Source organism: Amblyomma mixtum, chromosome 3 (assembly GCF_055824585.1).
Source record: "Amblyomma mixtum isolate Tamu chromosome 3, ASM5582458v1, whole genome shotgun sequence".
NCBI lineage: Eukaryota > Metazoa > Arthropoda > Arachnida > Ixodida > Ixodidae > Amblyomma > Amblyomma mixtum.
The window spans coordinates 99,208,180-99,227,314 of NC_143014.1; the positions used below are offsets into that span (position 1 = coordinate 99,208,180).

The 19,135-nt window shown below is 48.5% G+C and overlaps 1 protein-coding gene across 1 annotated transcript; it reads right to left on the reverse strand.

Moving 5' to 3' along the window:
• Nucleotides 1–1,151: 1,151 nt before the first annotated feature.
• On the reverse strand, nucleotides 1,152–18,403 carry LOC149351125 (uncharacterized). The gene is made up of 5 exons (XM_089580385.1): nucleotides 18,163–18,403; nucleotides 9,917–10,120; nucleotides 6,505–6,603; nucleotides 4,942–5,083; nucleotides 1,152–1,284 (listed from the first exon to the last, which is right to left on the reverse strand). Exons 1-4 carry the CDS (start codon nucleotides 18,283–18,285, stop codon nucleotides 5,012–5,014), a joined length of 498 nt encoding a protein of 165 aa, XP_089436511.1. The 5' UTR covers nucleotides 18,286–18,403; the 3' UTR covers nucleotides 1,152–1,284; nucleotides 4,942–5,011.
• Nucleotides 18,404–19,135: the final 732 nt, after the last annotated feature.

The window sequence follows — 19,135 nt, forward strand, 5'->3', positions numbered from 1 at the left end:
GTGTGGCTGGTTGTGAGCAGAATTTGCATGTTAGTGCGCATCTATTTGAGCCCATTCTGCTTCGACTCTTGAGTTAACGAAAAGCCGACTGCGACTGCTTTTATTTTGGCTACGCCACAGCGCACGTCAGCTGCACAGTGAAGCCATATTAAATTGATGTTGTGACCAGCGTGCTTTGGAGCTATGCGGGGGAACCAACCAAAACGGGCGCCTGCGACGGAATTGTTGCTGCGCCCCCGCGCTATACCGCTGCCCGTGTCGGCTCCAGCGTCAACAAAATGGCACCAAATATTCAGAACAGGTATCCCTCTGTCTTCTAAAGCGTTATTACACCATGACCAATTTTCTAGGCGTGCAAGCCTATACGGGCCGTGGAAGAAACTAGTGCGCTTTAGCGAGTTCGACATATTCGTTTGGCGTACCCATGTCCGGCCCCTCGGAGGCCCTTTGTGCGCGTGTCAAAGGCTTCGTTCAAATGCTTAATAAGTGGAATAATGCGGCAGAGGACAGGAATAGGCGTCTTCCGAATTTTCAGCCTCGTCTTCTGGGCAGTCAAGCTGCAGCCGATGTGGGCTGAGCACACATCGGCTGCAGCTTAAGCGTCGGTTACGTTGTCCTTGGTGTTCACGGTGGTGAGTAAAGCCTTTGGCTTGCGACAGTCACTGCCAAGGTGACCTACGGATATAACGAAGAAAGAGCGGGGCTCCTTCGACTTTGTTATAATACATATGGAGGAAGCCAATTAACACTGACTGAAATCAAAACAAAAGCATAGAGGGCTGATTTTGTTCACCCACTTGATCAACAGAAAATCAGCAGTGTAACCATTTTTTACCTAAACGAATACTGGCGTCCTTTATATGTATATCGTAACGAACCTCTCTTTTTCTGCCCTTTTCCTGGGAGCATATACCGGAACACTGATTTTTTGGACTGCACTCCAGAAAACGTCGCAGTGAAACAGCTTCTGACCACCAGCAGCCTAAGGATATTGTCAAGGTTTATCCTTCCACTGTGTGTGCATGCGGGCGTGCGCGCGCGCATGTGTGCGTACTGCAGGGGGAGGGGGGAGGGGGGGGGCTGCAAGCTATCTGTTCTTTACAGTGACTTGTCACATAGCAGTTATCAATAATGGAAGGCCTGATAGCACAAACAGCAGCAACGCACTTTTTTTTATTCAAAATTGCGCATTCGGGTACATAGACTGCCTTGCTTTTCACCATGTGTTCTTTATGAGGCTGCGGTTGTGCAGCTGGGCTCCCCAGATATTCGAGATTCCGAAATCTGAAAAATTGGATAGAGGAACGAAAATAGAAAGGAGGAAACGCTGACTTCACATTTCATGCACCGTGTTGTACGAAAATGTCGCTTTTGATTCTTATTCGCACTAATTTTGGAGCAGTTATTTTTCCAAATTGCGTCAATATTGAAAATACCTATAGCAAGAGTAATAATTGCTAATCGTGCCTCACGAATATTGAGTTGTGTCGCGGTTGTCAAACGAGAGGGCGTCGAAGCTCGCATGCATTCTGACAGGCCGTACGAGGTAACCTGAGCTTAGGGTTAAAAAGGTACTGCTGCATACTGCCACATTTAGGTGACGAAACTGATGGTGTATTGGCGGTGGTCGTTAGCAGAGGAATTAAGTACTCTAAAATTCATGGCAACTTAATTATTTAGTCAAGATTTTTTCAACTTTTATACTCGTAGAGAGTTTTGAGAAATCAGAATGCTGGTCAGCGCGGAACAAAACCGCAAATGGCGTAATTTTTAATACTCTGGTTTTACTGAAGACGCTCTCGGCACACTCTGAACAGATCTCGAGAAATATATAACGGCTACCCCGATAGGCGCATGAAATGCTTTTAGCTCCCATTTTCGGCAATCTCAGACGAACATTGTCAAAGCGAAGTCATATGATGCCAACGCTGACGTCAAAAAAAAAAGAAAAAAAAACAGTGGTGCGCCGTGGCCTGTGGTCCAGCGTTGTCCTGTGTTCCTCTTCTCCTCGTGTCTCGTTCTTTCGCTGGTGAAGTTATGTCTGATGTGCACCAACTAGCCCACATGGGTACCTTGTTGCCGCTTGAAACTTGGGTGCAGATCACCCAACAGCGCTATCACCGCAGCATTGCGTATACTGTGATTTGAGTCCTATCTGCTCAATATATTCTCTTCCTCCAACTCCCTTTTCTGGAGAGACAGGCAATATGCCCCTTGAGTTGGCAGTTGCCAGACTGCTCTCTCCGCATTTGCCGAGTCTGCTCCTATGTTGTCCCGTCAGGTAACAATAAGAATAGACGGCGCGTGCTATGCACCTTCCCGTCTTCATCTCTGCGCTCTTGCATTTTCCTAATCTCTTCCTTCACGGCACAGTTCAGGTGTCAACCTTTTTTGAGGCAGTGAGGTGCCTTTCCCATACCCCTCCCAGCCTCCAACCTCCAGCGCGCGCTACCGCGACGAGGGCGTTACCCTGAGAACATTGGTCACTAGTTACTGTGTCAAATCATAGGTAGTGACTGCACTGACACAAAGGGTAAACCACGTAGATCGCCAGCGCCATTCTCGTCAGTGTGTTCGCCACCTGTGCTTTCACGCAGTTCCTACCTGCGCCTCCAGCGTTCTTATAATAGCGTCATCTACCTGACTAGTCGCTACCCAGTGGCACACGACAGAGTGGGGGTATGAGAAAAATGCCAAGATGGGAAGGCTCAGAAACTGCCAAACTCAAGGTAGGCACCTGAACCGAGTTGTGCGGAAAAGGAGGAAATCGGCGAGATAGAAGTGTAACCACACAGAACACGTGGTCTCTGGGAGTTTGTGGGCGATGCTACAAATTCCATAACCACTGCGTGTATTGTTACCGCGGTGGCTGAGTAGTGAGCGTGAGGCCAGGTGGTCGCTTCGAGCCGGTGTGATGTTGGTTCAAACCGAGCTCGAAGCCCCGGGGAAGTTTTCTGGCGTACATAAACGCATTTATGATGGAAATTAGGCTTCAACTTCGGTACGTCTTCCGGATTTAGTTTCGTCGTAAATTTCTGTGCCAACGGCGCTACGATTTCACGACAATGTTTGACTGAGCTTTCGCAGAAAAAAGTTTGTTTGGTTCGGTTTATTAGAGTTTAACGTCCCAAAGCGCGACTCAGGCTATGAGGGACGCCGTAGTGAAGGGCTCCGGAAATTTCGACCACCTGGGGTTCTTTAACGTGCACTGACATCACACAGTACACGGGCCTCTAGAATTTCGCCTCCATCGAAATTCGACCGCCGCGGCCGGGATGCTGAAAACGCTTTATGCTTAATCCTTAAAGACTTGGAATATTGCACCCATTATAGTATATATTTTGTCATATCATCTCGGGACTGGAACGATCTGCCGCCGGAAGCCGTACTCATCGTCAACTGCATCGACTTCAAGAAAAAGATTGAGGCCATATGTAATCAGTAATCTTTATGTATCCTGTAATCTTTATGTATCCTGTAATCTTTATGTATTCTGATCTTTATGTACTCTGTAATCTTTATATAATCTGCATGTAATCCGCCCATCCCTCATGTAATGCCCCACAACCGGGGCCTTTGAGGTAATAAATAAATAAATAAATAGTGCTAACGCTTTAACTAACCTTCCGTAAAAAGCCATGGTTGATTATGTAGCAGCTGTTTAAACCATACGTGAACACTCCAAAGGCAACACGTAGAAAACAAAGCTTATTTTTGCTTTTTGAAATTATTTGAGGGAAAGCTGCTGATCAAATGTTTTTTTTTTTTTGCATACAAATCTCAGCCGCGTGGTCATTTTACTTGCCTATAACCACTTTGTTGTTTCAACCCCATTCTCCTCTACAATTATTTGCTTATGGAGGCTGCTGTAAATAAAAGAAATAAATACCTTTTTCTAATTTCTGTTTATTGTTACCTGATCTGATAGCTACCTGCTGATAGCTGATAGCTACTCTGCTGAGCACTTTGGAAAACAAGTGCGAGAATATTTATTCAGAATGTGAAAAAAATATTTTTTTCAAATATTCGCACAAAAAAAAAATGAAATAAACAGCCGCTAAAATTTTGAGTTTCCAATGCAAATTACATTATTAGGATTCGTGAGGGTGAAGGTGCGCCATATTAAGGCAGATTTTAATTCCCGTAATACTGACACAGCCTATAGATGTCGCTTGAGGACGTTATTTCATTGACTAACCGACGCTTACGTAAAATAGTCCACGTATTGTTCGAACTTCATTAAGTAATACACTGCATCCACACGTCCTGTGATAGCTGTTTGGCTTCCCATTATAACGAAATATATTTGAAGTAAGTGCACGCCTACTCAACTGTGCAATAAGCACGTCATAGAGCTCATTATTACATGTTCTGTATCATTTAGTGCTCACTCCCACTCGATTCTGAACGGTTGCTGCGCTGCTGGCGATACCGAAATCTGAACGCGCTTTTCTCGATCCGCCATGGGAGGGTTTTTCTTCTGACCTCTTTCACAACATGCACCATTAGCATCACTTAATTAGCGCGCTTAATTTTCACTTCTTTGGCGCGAATACATCTACACAGAAGTCTTAATGAAAACCGTCTGCATTTCTTTTCAAAATAAGAAAATATCAGCGGTAAAGCATGCAACCACAGAAGAAGAAAGGGACACAGCGCTTGTGTCCTGTTCTTCTTCTGTGGTTGCATGCTTTACCGCTGATATTTTCTTACTTTCAAAATGCACCAGCTAGCCCAAAAAGAACTTTTGATGAAATTTCTTTTCAAGCACCTAATATTTTTGTGTTCTTGTGTTCGCGGTACAGTTGCTATTCGCGTTTCATTAGAGGCTGACACACAGTGCGAAAAGCAAATAAAAGGAAAATGGCCCGGTACATGTCCGATTAGTCTAATGTGTGCTACGTCTACGCATGCTTGTGCGTGCCCTTGTAGAATACCCACATGACTAGAGAGTTTGTCCGGTGAAGCAGTTGGTTGAAAAAGAACTGCGCCCGTCACTTGAGAGGCGAGATCACTTCTTTTTCTTTAGGTAGACCAGAAGAGCGTGCAGGCCATGAAGAACCGCGCTGATTATGGAGAACACCTGCGATGTAGAGCACACGGAACGACGCCGTTAAACGTATCAGAACCAGCCGTTGCAATGACGGCTGTTACCACACACATCAACCACATTGCATAACCAGCTGAGCATCTCAAACCTTTACCCCTATTTAAGCCTCAATAACTACTGCAAATTGTCATACCGTGACACATCGAAGAGACGTGACCATCTAGGAAGTCGTGGATGGCAACTTTGTTTTGCTTCTCCGGAGCCGTGAAAGGCGGCCCGCGTACACATCAACATTAGCTTATGCTCCCATAAAGACGGTATATAATATGAACAGTCATCATAGGAAAAACGCCAAGATAGAACTGTCGCTCCGAAATATCAGTGCATGTCGAGCTTGCTGAGATTTGCGGGCGGCTAACATGTAGCACGCAACACTAGCTGGCACAGACTAAGCAAGCAATTGTTTCCAGGAACAAGCATGCAGAGAAGACTGACGGTTTGGCTTTCAGGGCCACAAGCGTATGGGAAAAGAGCAGTCGCAATTTTGTCGTTCGGAGTCAGTCAGTAATCATGCGTCTCATCGCGTGCGATTTAATGAGTCGCCGCCGGGCGCACACGCTGTCTCATGCTCAATTACGCTTGCATAATGGTGTGCGCGTTGGAAGAGAGCCAGCGCACGAGGCGCGAGAGGACGATAGCGTCAATCCTCTGAACCTCTGGCTGCGTGCGCCTAGCGAAGCTTGTGACACGTGCCGTTTGACGGACAGCGCCCGGACGAAAAGGATCATAGATAATACGGATACGAGAACCCCGGCACTTCATCATGTGGTCCACTGCCACCAGCCGCTTAAGAAGACTATATGAATGCGAGGCGGACAGGGCCGGTCGTTAGAACGATCTTGCCAGACTCATCGCGTGGCACTTGCATCAATTGCTTTTACGCTGATTAGGAGACAGTTGACCATCACCGGGCTAGGGGTTGGTATGGAGCGAAAGCACCCGACCAGTGCCTGGCCCAAGCGTATAGTCAGCCCTTCATGACTGTATACTGCACGGCCTGCTCAACTGGTAACTTCAGAAGCCCTTCTAGAGAGCAGGCAAAAGTTTAGCGCCGCAGAAAAACTGCAATTGAAATTTATAACCGCGGCAGGTGTTGTTACGAGTTTTCTAAAGGGGGGCACACAGATCCCTCGCTCTCTATAGCCCAAAGAAGAAAGAAACAAAAAAGTCTTCAGGGTGGGGACTGTCTAAAAAGCGTGGTCGTAAAAGTTAACTGCTGTCAGTGCTAGAATTTATCCGCGCCGCACACTTCGCTTGTTATTCCGTCGCTTTGCGCCCTTCGCTGACATTTGCTTTGCATCTTCCAAAACAAACTAATACACCAAATTTATGCACCTTCCTGGGCCTCGGCTGCTTTCGTCGATAAGCACGGGCACTGCGTTAGGTATACTCACCCCAGCTGCGGTCGCCACGCTTTGACTCGCTTCCAGAGCCAGCAAAGATATGCCTCCGCTGAGGTAGAAAACGAATCCGAAGGCTTCCAGCAGGACGTACTGCACGAGGAAAACGACAGCAGCTTCAGGATGCACCACTTTTCACGAGTCAAATACTGCTTGCTTAAATGCGGCATTCATAACCGCCCTACGGCGATCACCTCACGGTTTGCTGCAGTCGTCAATTTCAAATAATAATAATACTGTACATGGCCACTTCGCGGACAAGAAGCCAAGCTGCCGAGAACCCGCTTCATTGAGGTGGACATGTGCACATCTACCACACGGCAGGGTCGCTCACAAAGACGGTGATTCGCGCATTTTCCTCCTCGTTGTCCTGTCAAAAGCGAAGGAAACTATGCCGCTGCGCGTCTCTTGTCCGTGTTCTTTTCCTTTTCGTGAACAGCCAAGGCAACTTGCGAATTGCAGTACGAAGAAAGACGATTGAATAGAAGTATTTGCCTGCCGCAGCGGCTGGTTTATTTCAGAGAAATACAGGCTTTTGCAAATTAAGACCGGCGACGGCGATCCGGTCGTCACAGGAGTGTCCTTCGGGAAGTGCGGCGCACTAAAGCCTCTGCGTGAAGGCTTCGCTTCACAGTACAAATAGCCATCGTGATCAGATCTGGATGCGTCCGCTGCGGGGCAAAGACCTCTCCTATGATCTCCAGTCACCACTCTTCGGCGCCATCCGTGACAACGCTATCCCAGCAAACTTCCTTGTCTCTTTCTGTCCACAGTTCATTCTGTGCCGCCCCCGCCTACATCTCCCTCACTTGAGAATCCACTCTGTTATAGACCATTGGCTATCTGTTTTCCCGTTATATGACCCGCCCGAGTCTGTTTTCTTCTCTTGAATTCCGCTACATCTTTAATGCGAGATTGTTCTCTAACCCAAGCAGCTCTTTTTCTTTCTCTTAACGTTAACCCGATGGGCTTTTCTTCACGTTTCTGGTTGTGCTGCCCCCGATTTATTCTCAAGCCTTTTCGCTAGCCTCCTGGTTTCAGCCCCGTAGAGTGCGTACTGCCAAAATACAACTGTTCCTTTAGAAGGAAGTCCTTTTTTCCTGAAACGCTTTCCTTTTGAGGGAAGTTAATAATAGCCATTATGGGAGCTATTTATAACCTGAGGGTGCCGGCCAAATTCACTCCACATTAATCTTATTTTCCTTACAATTTCTTGTTCGTGATCCGGAAGTGCGGTCACTACTTGGCTCACATAGGCATACTCCCTTACTTCTTCCTACACCTTACCACCTTTAGAGTGAATTTTTGTTCCATTTCCACACTGTTTAAAATAATTTTGTCTTGTTCACAATAATTTTTAAGCCTATACCTTCCTACGCACATATATTTTCAGCTAAAACCTCAGGTGATGTATGGGGCTTGATTTCCCATTGACACGCGAGTGCTGTACAACATTGAGAACAGAGCAATCGCTGCATTCGATACTGCAGTACTGGGCCTTAAAAGTCTCGTTTTCTTGTTAAGATATATAAGAAAGAGACAGAAAAAAACGGCATTACTCTTCTAAGCTTTTGCAGGGCTAAACAAGGCTTAAAGGCGGTAATTTTTAACAGCTGAAATGCTCATTTGTTGCACCCTCCTCTGTCAGATTATGTTATTCTTTCTCAATGTTCCGCGATGCGCTTGCATAAACTGCTCTGCTACTTGAGGGATTGTGCCTATAAACGCTAAAGCCGGCTTTACACTTTTATAGGGTTTAACGCAGCAAAGCGACTCATACAATGAGTAACGCCGTAGAGGGGAAGGGGGGGGGGGTCTCCGGATTATTTCGACCACCTTGGGTTCTTTAACGTGCACTGACATCGCACAGGACACGGGCCTCTAGCATTTCGCCTCCATCGAAATACGACCGCCGCGGCCGGCATCGAACCCGTATCTCTCGGGTCAGGAGCCGAGCACCGTAACCACTGGGCCACCGTGGCGGCCTAAACACACTGAAGAAGACAGGCAGCTCCTACCTTGAAATTATCGATTTTAAAAGAAAAAAAAATTAAATATATGCTTATCGGCTTAGCGCATTAATCAGCGACAGCTGATCGGCATTAATTTAGCGGCCGAAAGGTCTCCAGTGGCAGGCCCACTCTGATGTTTCACAGGCGACTGCCCGCTTGGGTGTCTCAAAGGCCCGTTTTAGCGTCTATAAGCGCATACTCGGCCTGCTTCCGCTTGCTGGCCTCGGTTCGATCGCGTTCCCGGCACACTTCACGGACTCTAGGGTAGGCCGGCACGAAGCTAATGGTCTACTTCTCAGTGCTGTCTTATAAGCAGTCTAAGCCATCCGTTGGTTTTGAGGAAAGGAAAGGCGCGTAACTGGCTCCCTGGGTCAGTGGACAGCTGAATCGTGCTGTGAGGTACGTGGCGGTGGTGCCAACTTACAAAGTGAGGCAGTTATGCACCTTTCCTTTTCTCGAAACGAACGGAAGGTTTCGGCTGCATATACAAAAAATGCGTTAGACGGCTGCTGTTGTACCCCCTAAAATGCTTCTACTAAATGGCTTGTACAAAGCTATTACAGCTTTCGCTGGAAAAAAGACTGTCTTGATTGGGCGCGAGACATTTTGTTTACATTCAGCAAACGAATATTTGTTGCAAAAAAGCGATCGCAAGCTTACACAGAGCAATAGCACTGGACACGTTGTGGCCGCACAATTGAATTGAGGGCTGTTACTACCCCGTCTACGCGAAGATGATACAGTAACACAGTAAGGTGAATACTTACGCTTCCGTCTACGGAAGTTTTTGCGCCTGGACTGGTGGATTATAAGCAGTCTAATTCCACATAGAGGTCGCAATTAGTGGTATTTCTCGCGCAGTAATGATTCGGCGTCGACACCTTTCTGGTTCACGCGACATAAATGAAAAACCACCGTTTGTTTTGTTTTTTTGTTTTGAAAAATTACCTTTTTTGAAACCAGTCTCTCCGCTTTACTTAAAGTTGCGGCGCCATTTGCCAAGAGCGTACTGAACTGAGAGCTCCAAAATGCGACCTCTGAGCGAAGTATGCTTGCGAACAAAGTGCCGTTCTAGGAGCAGCAAACTTCTATGGGATAAGAATAGGTGTCAAGTTTGTTGCACTAAACAGGCGCCACTGTAATACCCAAACTGCTGCGCGTAGTGATGCGTTTGTACTGCGTACACTATAACAAACGCAATAAAATTTTGTTTTAATGCATAAAATACAACTGTTATTTTTTTATTTATTTGTTCATCTATTGTGCCCACAATCAAGGATGTTGCCTTTCATGGTCACAATAAATAACAATGCGGAAATTGATCAATAGGTAGGTAGTGAGGCGATCCATGCATGGCTAGTCACCGCAGTCGGATAAAGCTCCTGTGCACTCACGAAGAATGTACTCGTCACGTTGATGCCTGTGTTGGACAGCAGCGCGGAGGCGAGCACCAGCAGCGACACGAACCAGTACATGAAGGACACAAAGATTACGTAGATGATGCTGGGCTCAGGCTCCACCCGGACCACAAGCTTGGACAGCTGGTACACGTAGACACGGCTGCTGTACGCCAGAGCAAACGTCAGTATGCCCGACACCTGCGAAGCGCCGGAGAACGCACCGAACGACGAAATTAAGCATACATCCATGCTAAGCTGATAGAAGGCGCTCCGAGGAAGCTGTCTCGTGAGCTCTCAGGGCTTAGCGCTGCGCAACGGATATTTTTCGAACTGACAGAGCTAGTAAAATACAACAGTAGCTCGCATTAACATAACACACGGCTAGTGTTCCTATGCCGCAAATACTTAATTTATTGGATGGTTTGATCACACTAATGCTGATATCTAGGCGAATAGGTGTACTTTAATTTTGAAACAGCTCAATAAATACGGCACAGAAAACAAGGCACCCGTCCTAGTCTGTTTTGTACGCGGCCCGTTTGACTCCTTTATTATGTTGTTTCAAAGTGAACGGTTTGGCCGCATTGAGTAGAGAAAAATGAGCTGGAAATCTCTGCGTGTCGCTTACTGGAAAGAAAAAGAACACAGAACTGCCCATTTCCAGTAAGCAGAGTATTTTGCCGCGAATGCTACCTAAGGTCCAGAGAGAACGGTGCTTGAAGCATTATGAAATGATTTAACACGGAATAATGCTTTAGCCGCCGGTTTTTTCCGTACACTCTTTTACGCAAACAGGGCTTGCGTACACTCTGTATCGCAAAAAAAAGAAGAATAAAAGGCAAAATATTATACTCGTATAAAGAGCAGTCTGTGAAAACGTGTAAAAATAGTGGCCTACTGCACAAAAATGCATGTATTTTTTTTCTTCCTACCCACTATTGAGGCAGCTCTTCGTATTTCAGGTGCTACTAAATCAAATGAAATACGTAAATCAAGTTTCAATTATAAGCATTGACGGGTTCTAAGTTTAACTCCTGCAACACAACGAATGCTGATGTAACATGGCAGGTTATGTGGGGGGGGAGTCGTTGTCCGCACAATGTGCAGTGAAAGTGTACTTCGTAATCTTTGCAGCGGCGAAGACGGCAGGCCATTTGGCAGCGTCTGCTCGCAGTGATAGCCAGATTTATATGAACCACAATGCAACGTCGTCTTCGCTAATGCATAATGTTAGCTTCAAGATTAGCCATTGGATGCAAAAGGCACACTGACAGGTCTCTACATCCTCAGAGCAGGCTCTTGCGCAAGCTTCGCGTGCTGATGACTCATTTAAGAGTAGCCGTGCCGAATCGTAAAGCTTTTCCGCGCTGGAGCCTATATTGCGATGGTCGTGTTGTGTACAGTCAGGCCAGAATGAAACGCGAACACGCATATGTCATACATTTCTGCTTTGCAGCGAGATATTCCTTTACAACCTATTTTCGATTATGCATTTCAGTAGGCCCTTTACCCAGACACATGAATCAGGCTAGTTGTACACCTCAGCTGAAAGTAGGCAGGTAAAATATTTTGTTTTCTTGACATGCTCTGTTCGCGTTTCATTCCGGCCTGACTGTACCTCCGGGGGATTTATTTAGGTCGGTAATGAAAAGGGGCTGCTAGAAGAAATAATGGCGCAGAAATCGGTCTTCGTCCGGATATATACCGGAACGCAATTAGGAGTTGAATGAATGTCAGCGCCCAAATGCCCTTCAAGCGAATAGTTCTTTATTTCATTAACAACATACTTCATGAGCTCGTCATAGCAACCACCGGTCAAAGAAGCTGCGCATAACGGGAGACAGTTATGCTTGCACCGCGGAGCGTTCGTCCCTGAACCGATGGCAAGAGTTCAGCTAAGCCCACCGAGTAAGCCACCTCACGCATATATATAAGTATATACATATATGCTACCGTCCCGCTTTGCTCCATCGCTGGTTTTCAAGTTTCGTACTCCCACGGTTGTGACTGTTCAAGCGTTCTGCATACAGGAGAGGGAAGAAGGATGCAGCGCGTGGCAGTAAGGCGCTAAGCCCTGGTGCAACGACCTTCCCAAGCAAACTTGGTGCCGACTGCATGGGCATATTATCGAGACCTTGCAGGCCCACTCGTGTCGGGACGCAAGGGCGACTCCATGTTTTCCTCCTATCCTAGCACTCTGATAGAGAACCGCGAGGCGAAGGAAGCAGTGGACACAAAGTTATACAGGTGTCATCTTTATGGTTCGTAAATAGCCCGTCCCTGACGTATACGCGAGGCGGAAAAATATTTCCAGTTCAGAATGGTGTTTTCAGATCAAGAACGATAATAGTGATTATTCACATACTTTTCCTCCACGAGGGCACATAGCTGTCGCGCGGTGGCGGTCGCTTTAGGTCGCCAATTATTGGCACGAACAGTTGGCAAGGCATTGTGCGGCGGAAATGTACGGCGCTAACACGATGCATATTCGAGGTCCTCATTCCCGCATATTTTCTTCTAATCGGTCTTCTGGTCGCTCCCATTCAATATAAAGAAAACTGCCACCCGTGTCAGGTGTTCTCAGTGTCTTTCAGCTTCGGTACATCACTTCGGAAGACACGTTCACGCAGATACCGATCTCGTCAACAATGCGGCGGTGGCCCCAAGTCGCCGCTGGTGAGGAGCCATAACGCGAACCGCCGCCACGCATGCAGCCGTTCCGTGCGTGTGACTCACTTTTTTTAAGGCTTCGCCGCGGGCGAAGTGTGTTTCCCAACCACGATCGCTGTGGTGTCGAAGCAACGTCACCGGCGTGCCCGCCTACGCAATACGTGCGCGCAGCGAAGACGGCGGAGTAGCGTCACTCCTGGGGACGTACCATGCGGGCCATGAGTCTCTTGGTTGCAATAATGACACCACTGCTGCTGATCGTAGCAATGAGAACGAGGACAAGGCGAGAGGTAGTATGCGCTTTTCTGGGAAGTGTCCGTCTCATGGGACACGCTTATAATTTCTATTATTACACTTTACGCAAACGACGCTGAAAAACCGTAGACGGGGCAAGCGAACGCACTTGAGCACTCCTCTCCGAACACGTTATTTTTGACACCATGGAGGAAAAAAAACTAGGAGAGAGTGCGCTCAGCCTCTGCAAGCCATCCTCCTCTGACGCTGCTGCCGAGGGCCCTTTTGCGCAATGACTCTTGGGAAATAGGCCCTCCTCCACAGTTACCAGACTGCCAACCAGCGGTGCTTTTTAGTGAACGTCCGTGCACCGATGTAGCGCAGAAGCGCAGCGCCTGTGTTGCAGATTTGGCGGAATGCGTACCCAGCTCGAGGTTGTCTGAAGGCTCCGCGTCTCAACTCTTCTGTTGATTACACTCTCGAGTTTTTGGGTGCACTGTAGAAAACTGCAGGTAAACTTTTCATCAAAGGGTGCGGCCGCGACCTCGTCACTGTTCAGCTGTGGTTCATAAAGAGAATAGAGACGAATTCCTTTCGTCGTTATACACACATACGGAGCGTTTATTTCAGCACATGCTATAAGCGGAGAACTCGATAGTAGGCGAAGAAAATGAGCCTCTCAAAAAGGGCGCAGTGGCTTCCAGAGCGCTCACGGCGCACGGACGTGTTTAACGACCGCTCCGGCGCGCTGCGCAAGATTCTATTTCTCGGGCAGGCGGACTTCGGCCCGCCCATGGGCCCGCCGTTCTCCGCTATTCTCGAGGCACAAGTCGCGCCGAGTACGCTCGCGCATATACGCAGTTCCGACGTGAAATCTCTCTCTCGCTGTCGAGAGAGAGTGCCGGCGGCTGTCTGCCCCTGCGCGGGGTCTCCCGGCCACTGCGCACAATCACTTACAAAAAAAAAAAGTAAACTGTATGTACTACACAGCCGCGCGCACGTAGCGTCCTGTCTCGACTAATCGCGCGCGCGGCACACTGCACTAGCGGCCGGGGTGGGGCGCCCGGCCGCGTATACCGTCCGAGGTAGCACCCACACGGAGCGTTCGTGTCACGCGCGCACTACCTGGCGAAGAGCAAGCGGGAAGTCAAGCCCGCCTGCTCGATGAACGCACAGAGGCTCACCATTGTTCTGTCACGGGTGTGCGCACTGCCGCGCGGCCACAGTAGCGCTTCGAGACTGTCCGGTATGATTCCCAGCGCCCTGTAGGCCGCGAGCATCTCGCGACGCGGCACTGCAGAAGCGGCACAGCGAAGGAGCATGTGGTCTCCACGGCGCCGCAGTCATCGCACGCGTCGCTCGGGGGTGGTGGCCGCACCAGCGAGCGAGCAGTTTGCGCTCACCACGGAGCCGTCAGTGAACACAAGCAGATGATCGCGCAGTTGCTCGTAAAGCGAGAGAGCGAAACCGAAACCGAAATCCGGCTAACAGCTACCACTGCCTTGTCACGTGAGGGCCTATTTCCCATGATGCTTTCCATTATATTTTTTATGACTAGGCTTCAAGATTGTGACGTCATGCTCCCTCCTAGTTTTTTCTTCCTCCATGTTTGACACCGTCAGCTTTGCGCCATCTTGAGAATACGGTCGCCTTCGCTCAACGCTCTCGAGTATCTGTCGGTATGACGTGCTGCCTAGCCTAGCGCCGTTATTCAGGGGCGCACGCTCAGCTCACCCCTGCTTAATTACGCCTTCGCTCAACGCTCTCGAGTATCTGTCGGTATGACGTGCTGCCTAGCCTAGCGCCGTTATTCAGGGGCGCACGCTCAGCTCACCCCTGCTTAATTACGGCACTTTATTACTGGCTCCCTTATGCTCGCGCCCCCATCTATGTGCATAATCCTCCACTCTATAAATGAAATGTTTGTGGAAAGAAATAGTTATGCGCATTTTAAGTACCAGCCAACTCTCCGCCTGATTCTCGCACCTGATCCGCCTGGTATGCGTGCCATTTAGATGGGCAATTCATGCTGGGGTGACTGAGAAAGTGAACTGTTTGTGTTGGCGCTACCGGCTTCAAAAACCATGCATTGTCCTTGCCAAATGACTATCAAGCGCCTGCTTGAACCGTCCTGCTGCCGTTCCGCCCATTAGCAGCGCTTGCTGCACCATAGAATGTGCAGGGAATAACTTTTTACGCGTCATTCTCTGCACCCTTTCCAACGCAAAAGAAGATGAACAAGGGACGGGGAAGAACCTGAATCCGCTCCAGCGTTTCAACAAGTGGACGTGTCTTCGTCGAAGACGAGCCCTCTTGTTGAAACGTTGGCTAGTGGACTGAGGCTGCCCGCCGACCCTTGTTCACTTTATTTTGTATAAGTTGGCAATAATCCCATCTCCTTGTATGTTCTCTACGGTCTGTACCTTGGCGTAAAATGTTCGGTCTGCGCTGTCAAATTGTTTTTTTTTTTCCACAGGAATGCGAAAGCGCATCAGTGACAGAAGCGAATGTCTCATGTCATTTGTAGCAAACGAACATCTGCATCGTCAGGTTATAATGTGCGCAATAGCCGGGGCAAACGCCAATGTGTTATGTTATGTTATGTTATGTTATGTTATGTTATGTTATGTTATGTTATTCTATGCTATGCTATGCTGTGTTATGTTATGTTGTTATGTTATGTTGTGTTGTGTTATATTATGCAATGGTATGGTATGGTATGGTATGGTATGGTATGGTATGGTATGGTATGGTATGGTATGGTATGGTATGGTATGGTATGGCACGGGATGCTATGTGGTGTTTAACGCCCCGAAGCTGCGAAGAACTAGGCAGAAAAACGAAGATGGTAACGAACATGGACGCGCGCACAAAAGAACGCGCACGCACACGAGCTCATAGCAGTGTTTCGGTTTCCGTGCTCGTTTTTTTTCACAGGTTTTTCGACAGGTGTCCACAGGTTTTTCCCACAGTATTTCAGTTTGTTTGTTCCTCAGCACACCCCCGTGCAGTTCGCCAGTGTGTGATGCGCCTTCTTTCCGCATTGTACCTGAAAACATAAATGCCGTGCGTCAGGATATCGATGCGGTGCGATGCCGAGGCATACCCGCAAATGACGCTGCTAATGATGTCATTAACCGGGCCCGTTATGCTCCCGGCAGTTTGTCATATTGCCAAGGAGGCTCTTGTGCAATCTGAAGATGCCTTTAGCACAGAATTTCTCACCGCGAACAGCGATACGCAAGCAAGCACAGAGCAGAGTACCAGTGAAGGGCATGATCAGAAAATTCCGAGTAAAGTTCTCAATATTCTGGAGGAGATCGCGCGGTGCAACGCGGCTCAAAATGAAAATTACAGGTGCGATGTAATTTTATTTCATATTTTTGAGTCATGTCACCTGAGTCAGCTGTCCTTCATTTGGAATTTCCTCTATAATAAATAGAATATTTTATATATTCCCTGGAACTTGCTTACCACAGTTAACTGCTTAATTAAACGCATTGCGCATTTCTTTTGCTTATCCACCTGCCTCGCGTTTTAAAGGTCTGCATTTCCACTAGTAAACCGTACGCTACGTTTCAGGGCTGCCGCTTTATACTACCCGCAGACACTGATGTAAATAAATCCTCCGTTACTAGCGTGTTCTGAGTCTGCTTCGCAAAATGCCATTTCCGTTCCAACTCCTGAAGTGATCGCGATCATTATCGTGCTTCTCTATCTGTCCTTGTGTGCGTTACAGATTTGCTGGTCGCTCTGGAGTTCCTGGGTTACATTATAAAGGAAAGTCAAGGATAGATTGTACGTATACTTATAGGCTCGCGTAAAACGATTACTACGAAGCCTACTTCATATCAGCATCACCATAGCAAATAATTGCCGCAAAATCTGTATGTACTGTTGCGTAGCAGAAGAAAACGTAAAAAAAAACGCGTGCTACAGGAGAAATAGTGTTCGAGGCTTTCTCCTGAAAATTTTTCCAGCTGCGACAAAACAAGTATACAGACAAGTATGCGAAGAAAACTAAACACATGGCGAGCAGCGAGTGCGGTTTTTCTGTCAATACTTCGTGTTTAAGGTATGCTGTTGATTTTTTTTATCTATTTTTTTGTTCAAATGCGGCGTGTAACCAACGAGCGCAGAATATGGACAGTGAGGCCTTGGGAATTATATTTCAGCATTTAGCCATGAAACTGCAGACACACGCCTCTCGGCGCTCTTTCGGCTCTCATGGCACGATTCCGGAGTACAATAACCTGGCATATGTGTTTATACTTTCAATAGAAATGATCGATTCTTCCTTCAGTTTGTGATTTTTCAGACGTACAGTCATGGCCAAAAGTTTGCGTGATGCGCGTTCGTGGAAAAATTTTACTTTTACGTGGTCAGGCAAATGAGGTCAGTGAAAATCATACAAGCATTGGTGGGTGGGGGGGGGGGGGGGGGGGGTCGTGCATGCTCGATTTGCTCCTAAACGTTTGTCCATGACTCTATGTTTCATAATTTGCGCCACAATGAGCAAGAATTTCTGAAACCAATTATTGAAACATTTTTCTACTGTGATTGAAGTCAGCGCCTTAGACGGTTCAGCTGTGTAAATTCTCAGACTTTAATTACCTTAATTTAATACTTGTTACACTACAGAACTTACTTTCAACTGATGGAGCTTGTAATTCTATTTATAAGTGGGAATTTAGGTGCTCCATTGTGAATGAAGACGACAGTGCACTTACGGAAATTCTAAAATTCTCGTTGCACAAGGACACAAACTATGTTCATACAGTGCACTAGTCCATTGAAATTTGACCAACTGGCGAATATAAGACCTTCAGCAATACTGGATTCGGCAAAACACCGTGAAAGCGAAGCCTGGTTACGTCGGGAAAGAGAAAGTTGTCGCCCCGTCGCGACACCTTGGGCCAGATATTCCAAGCGCCCAACGGGTGGCAGAGAGGGAGAGAGATCCGACGTCACGGAGAGAGACCAGCATAGCTCGATATATCGATTTCTACTCCGGAGCCCCGCGTGCCCTCGAGCGTTGCCTCGAGGCCGCCGTCTCGAGCAACACGTAGCGGTAGCGTGACGTAGTTTCACACCGCGTGCCTTCCCTGTCTGACGTCCGCGTAGGAAGGATGGAAGAAACGCTGATGAGGAGTGGGTCGCACATGCGTCCGTAATATCTGCGGATTAAGCTCGCCGGTTAGCGCCGCGTTTATCCCATCCAAAATAAAGACAGCGAAGACGCGGGGGCCAGTGGGCGCGGTCGGCGGCGGCTTTTTCGAGTGTCCGGCCGGCCGCCCCGTCGACGGAGGAGCAGCGATACAAGAAGCTGTACTTGCGATTTCGGCGATGGTCAGCACTCCGCTCGGGGAGTTGAGAAACGACAGGGAGAGCGCGAACGAAAACGGCGGCAGGTCGTCGTTGGCGCCGGCGAACCAGACGTCAAGCCGGGGCAGCCCCATGACGGCCTGTCCCGCCGCGCGGCGTCTGGGCCGGCTCTGCGGCGTGCGCCGGCGCTGCCGCTTCTTCCGGGCGCGGGGGGCGGCAGCGCCTGCTTGCCTTCACCACGCGCCCACGCGAATGTCGTAAGCATCCGCCCGCGGGCTTCTTTTCTGCCTCCGCCGGGCTTATCGCGCTCCCCCAGGCGCGAAGATATTTTCGTTCGTGCATTCCCGAGCGACTCCTGCGGCCGAACAGCGGGATGTCGATATTGTAGTTTGCGGACTGACGATTGGCGCAGTAATGAATTTCTTCGCCGACATAGAACGAGTCCCGGCGCCGCAGAAACCAGCCGCCGAGTGCCGCTCGAGCGGATGTCAGATTGCGGGCGGCGTGTTTTTTATGCGCCGCTCTTCCGAGTGATGTGTGGTGAGGCCACGCCGACCGGCCCCAGCAGAGGCCACGTTCAAGGCGCCAGAAAAGAAACAGGCCCGAGCACAGCGTTTAGAACACCTCTGATTACACGCAAAACGACTGAGTGCTATCGACAGCGAATCTAACGCGAGCGCATGTCATTAGAAACCTGCTTCAGGGCAGAAGTGCAGCGAACATGCTTTAGGAGGACGATGGAAACCACGCTAGCTAACACGCACGCTCACCGAACTTCCCACCGCAGGCGCTTGCAGACACTCACAGCCTCCGTCGACAGCAAAGAGGCCGCTGAGATCTCCAGGCTGTGCAACAGTGCTGGCGATCCGCTCCTTTGGGGTCTGAAGAAAATCGTCCTCATAATAATACGGGGTTTCTGGGCAGTGGCGAACACCAAGACGACCTCCTGCGCTCTCTGGCCGGCGACAGAGATACCACCTGTGC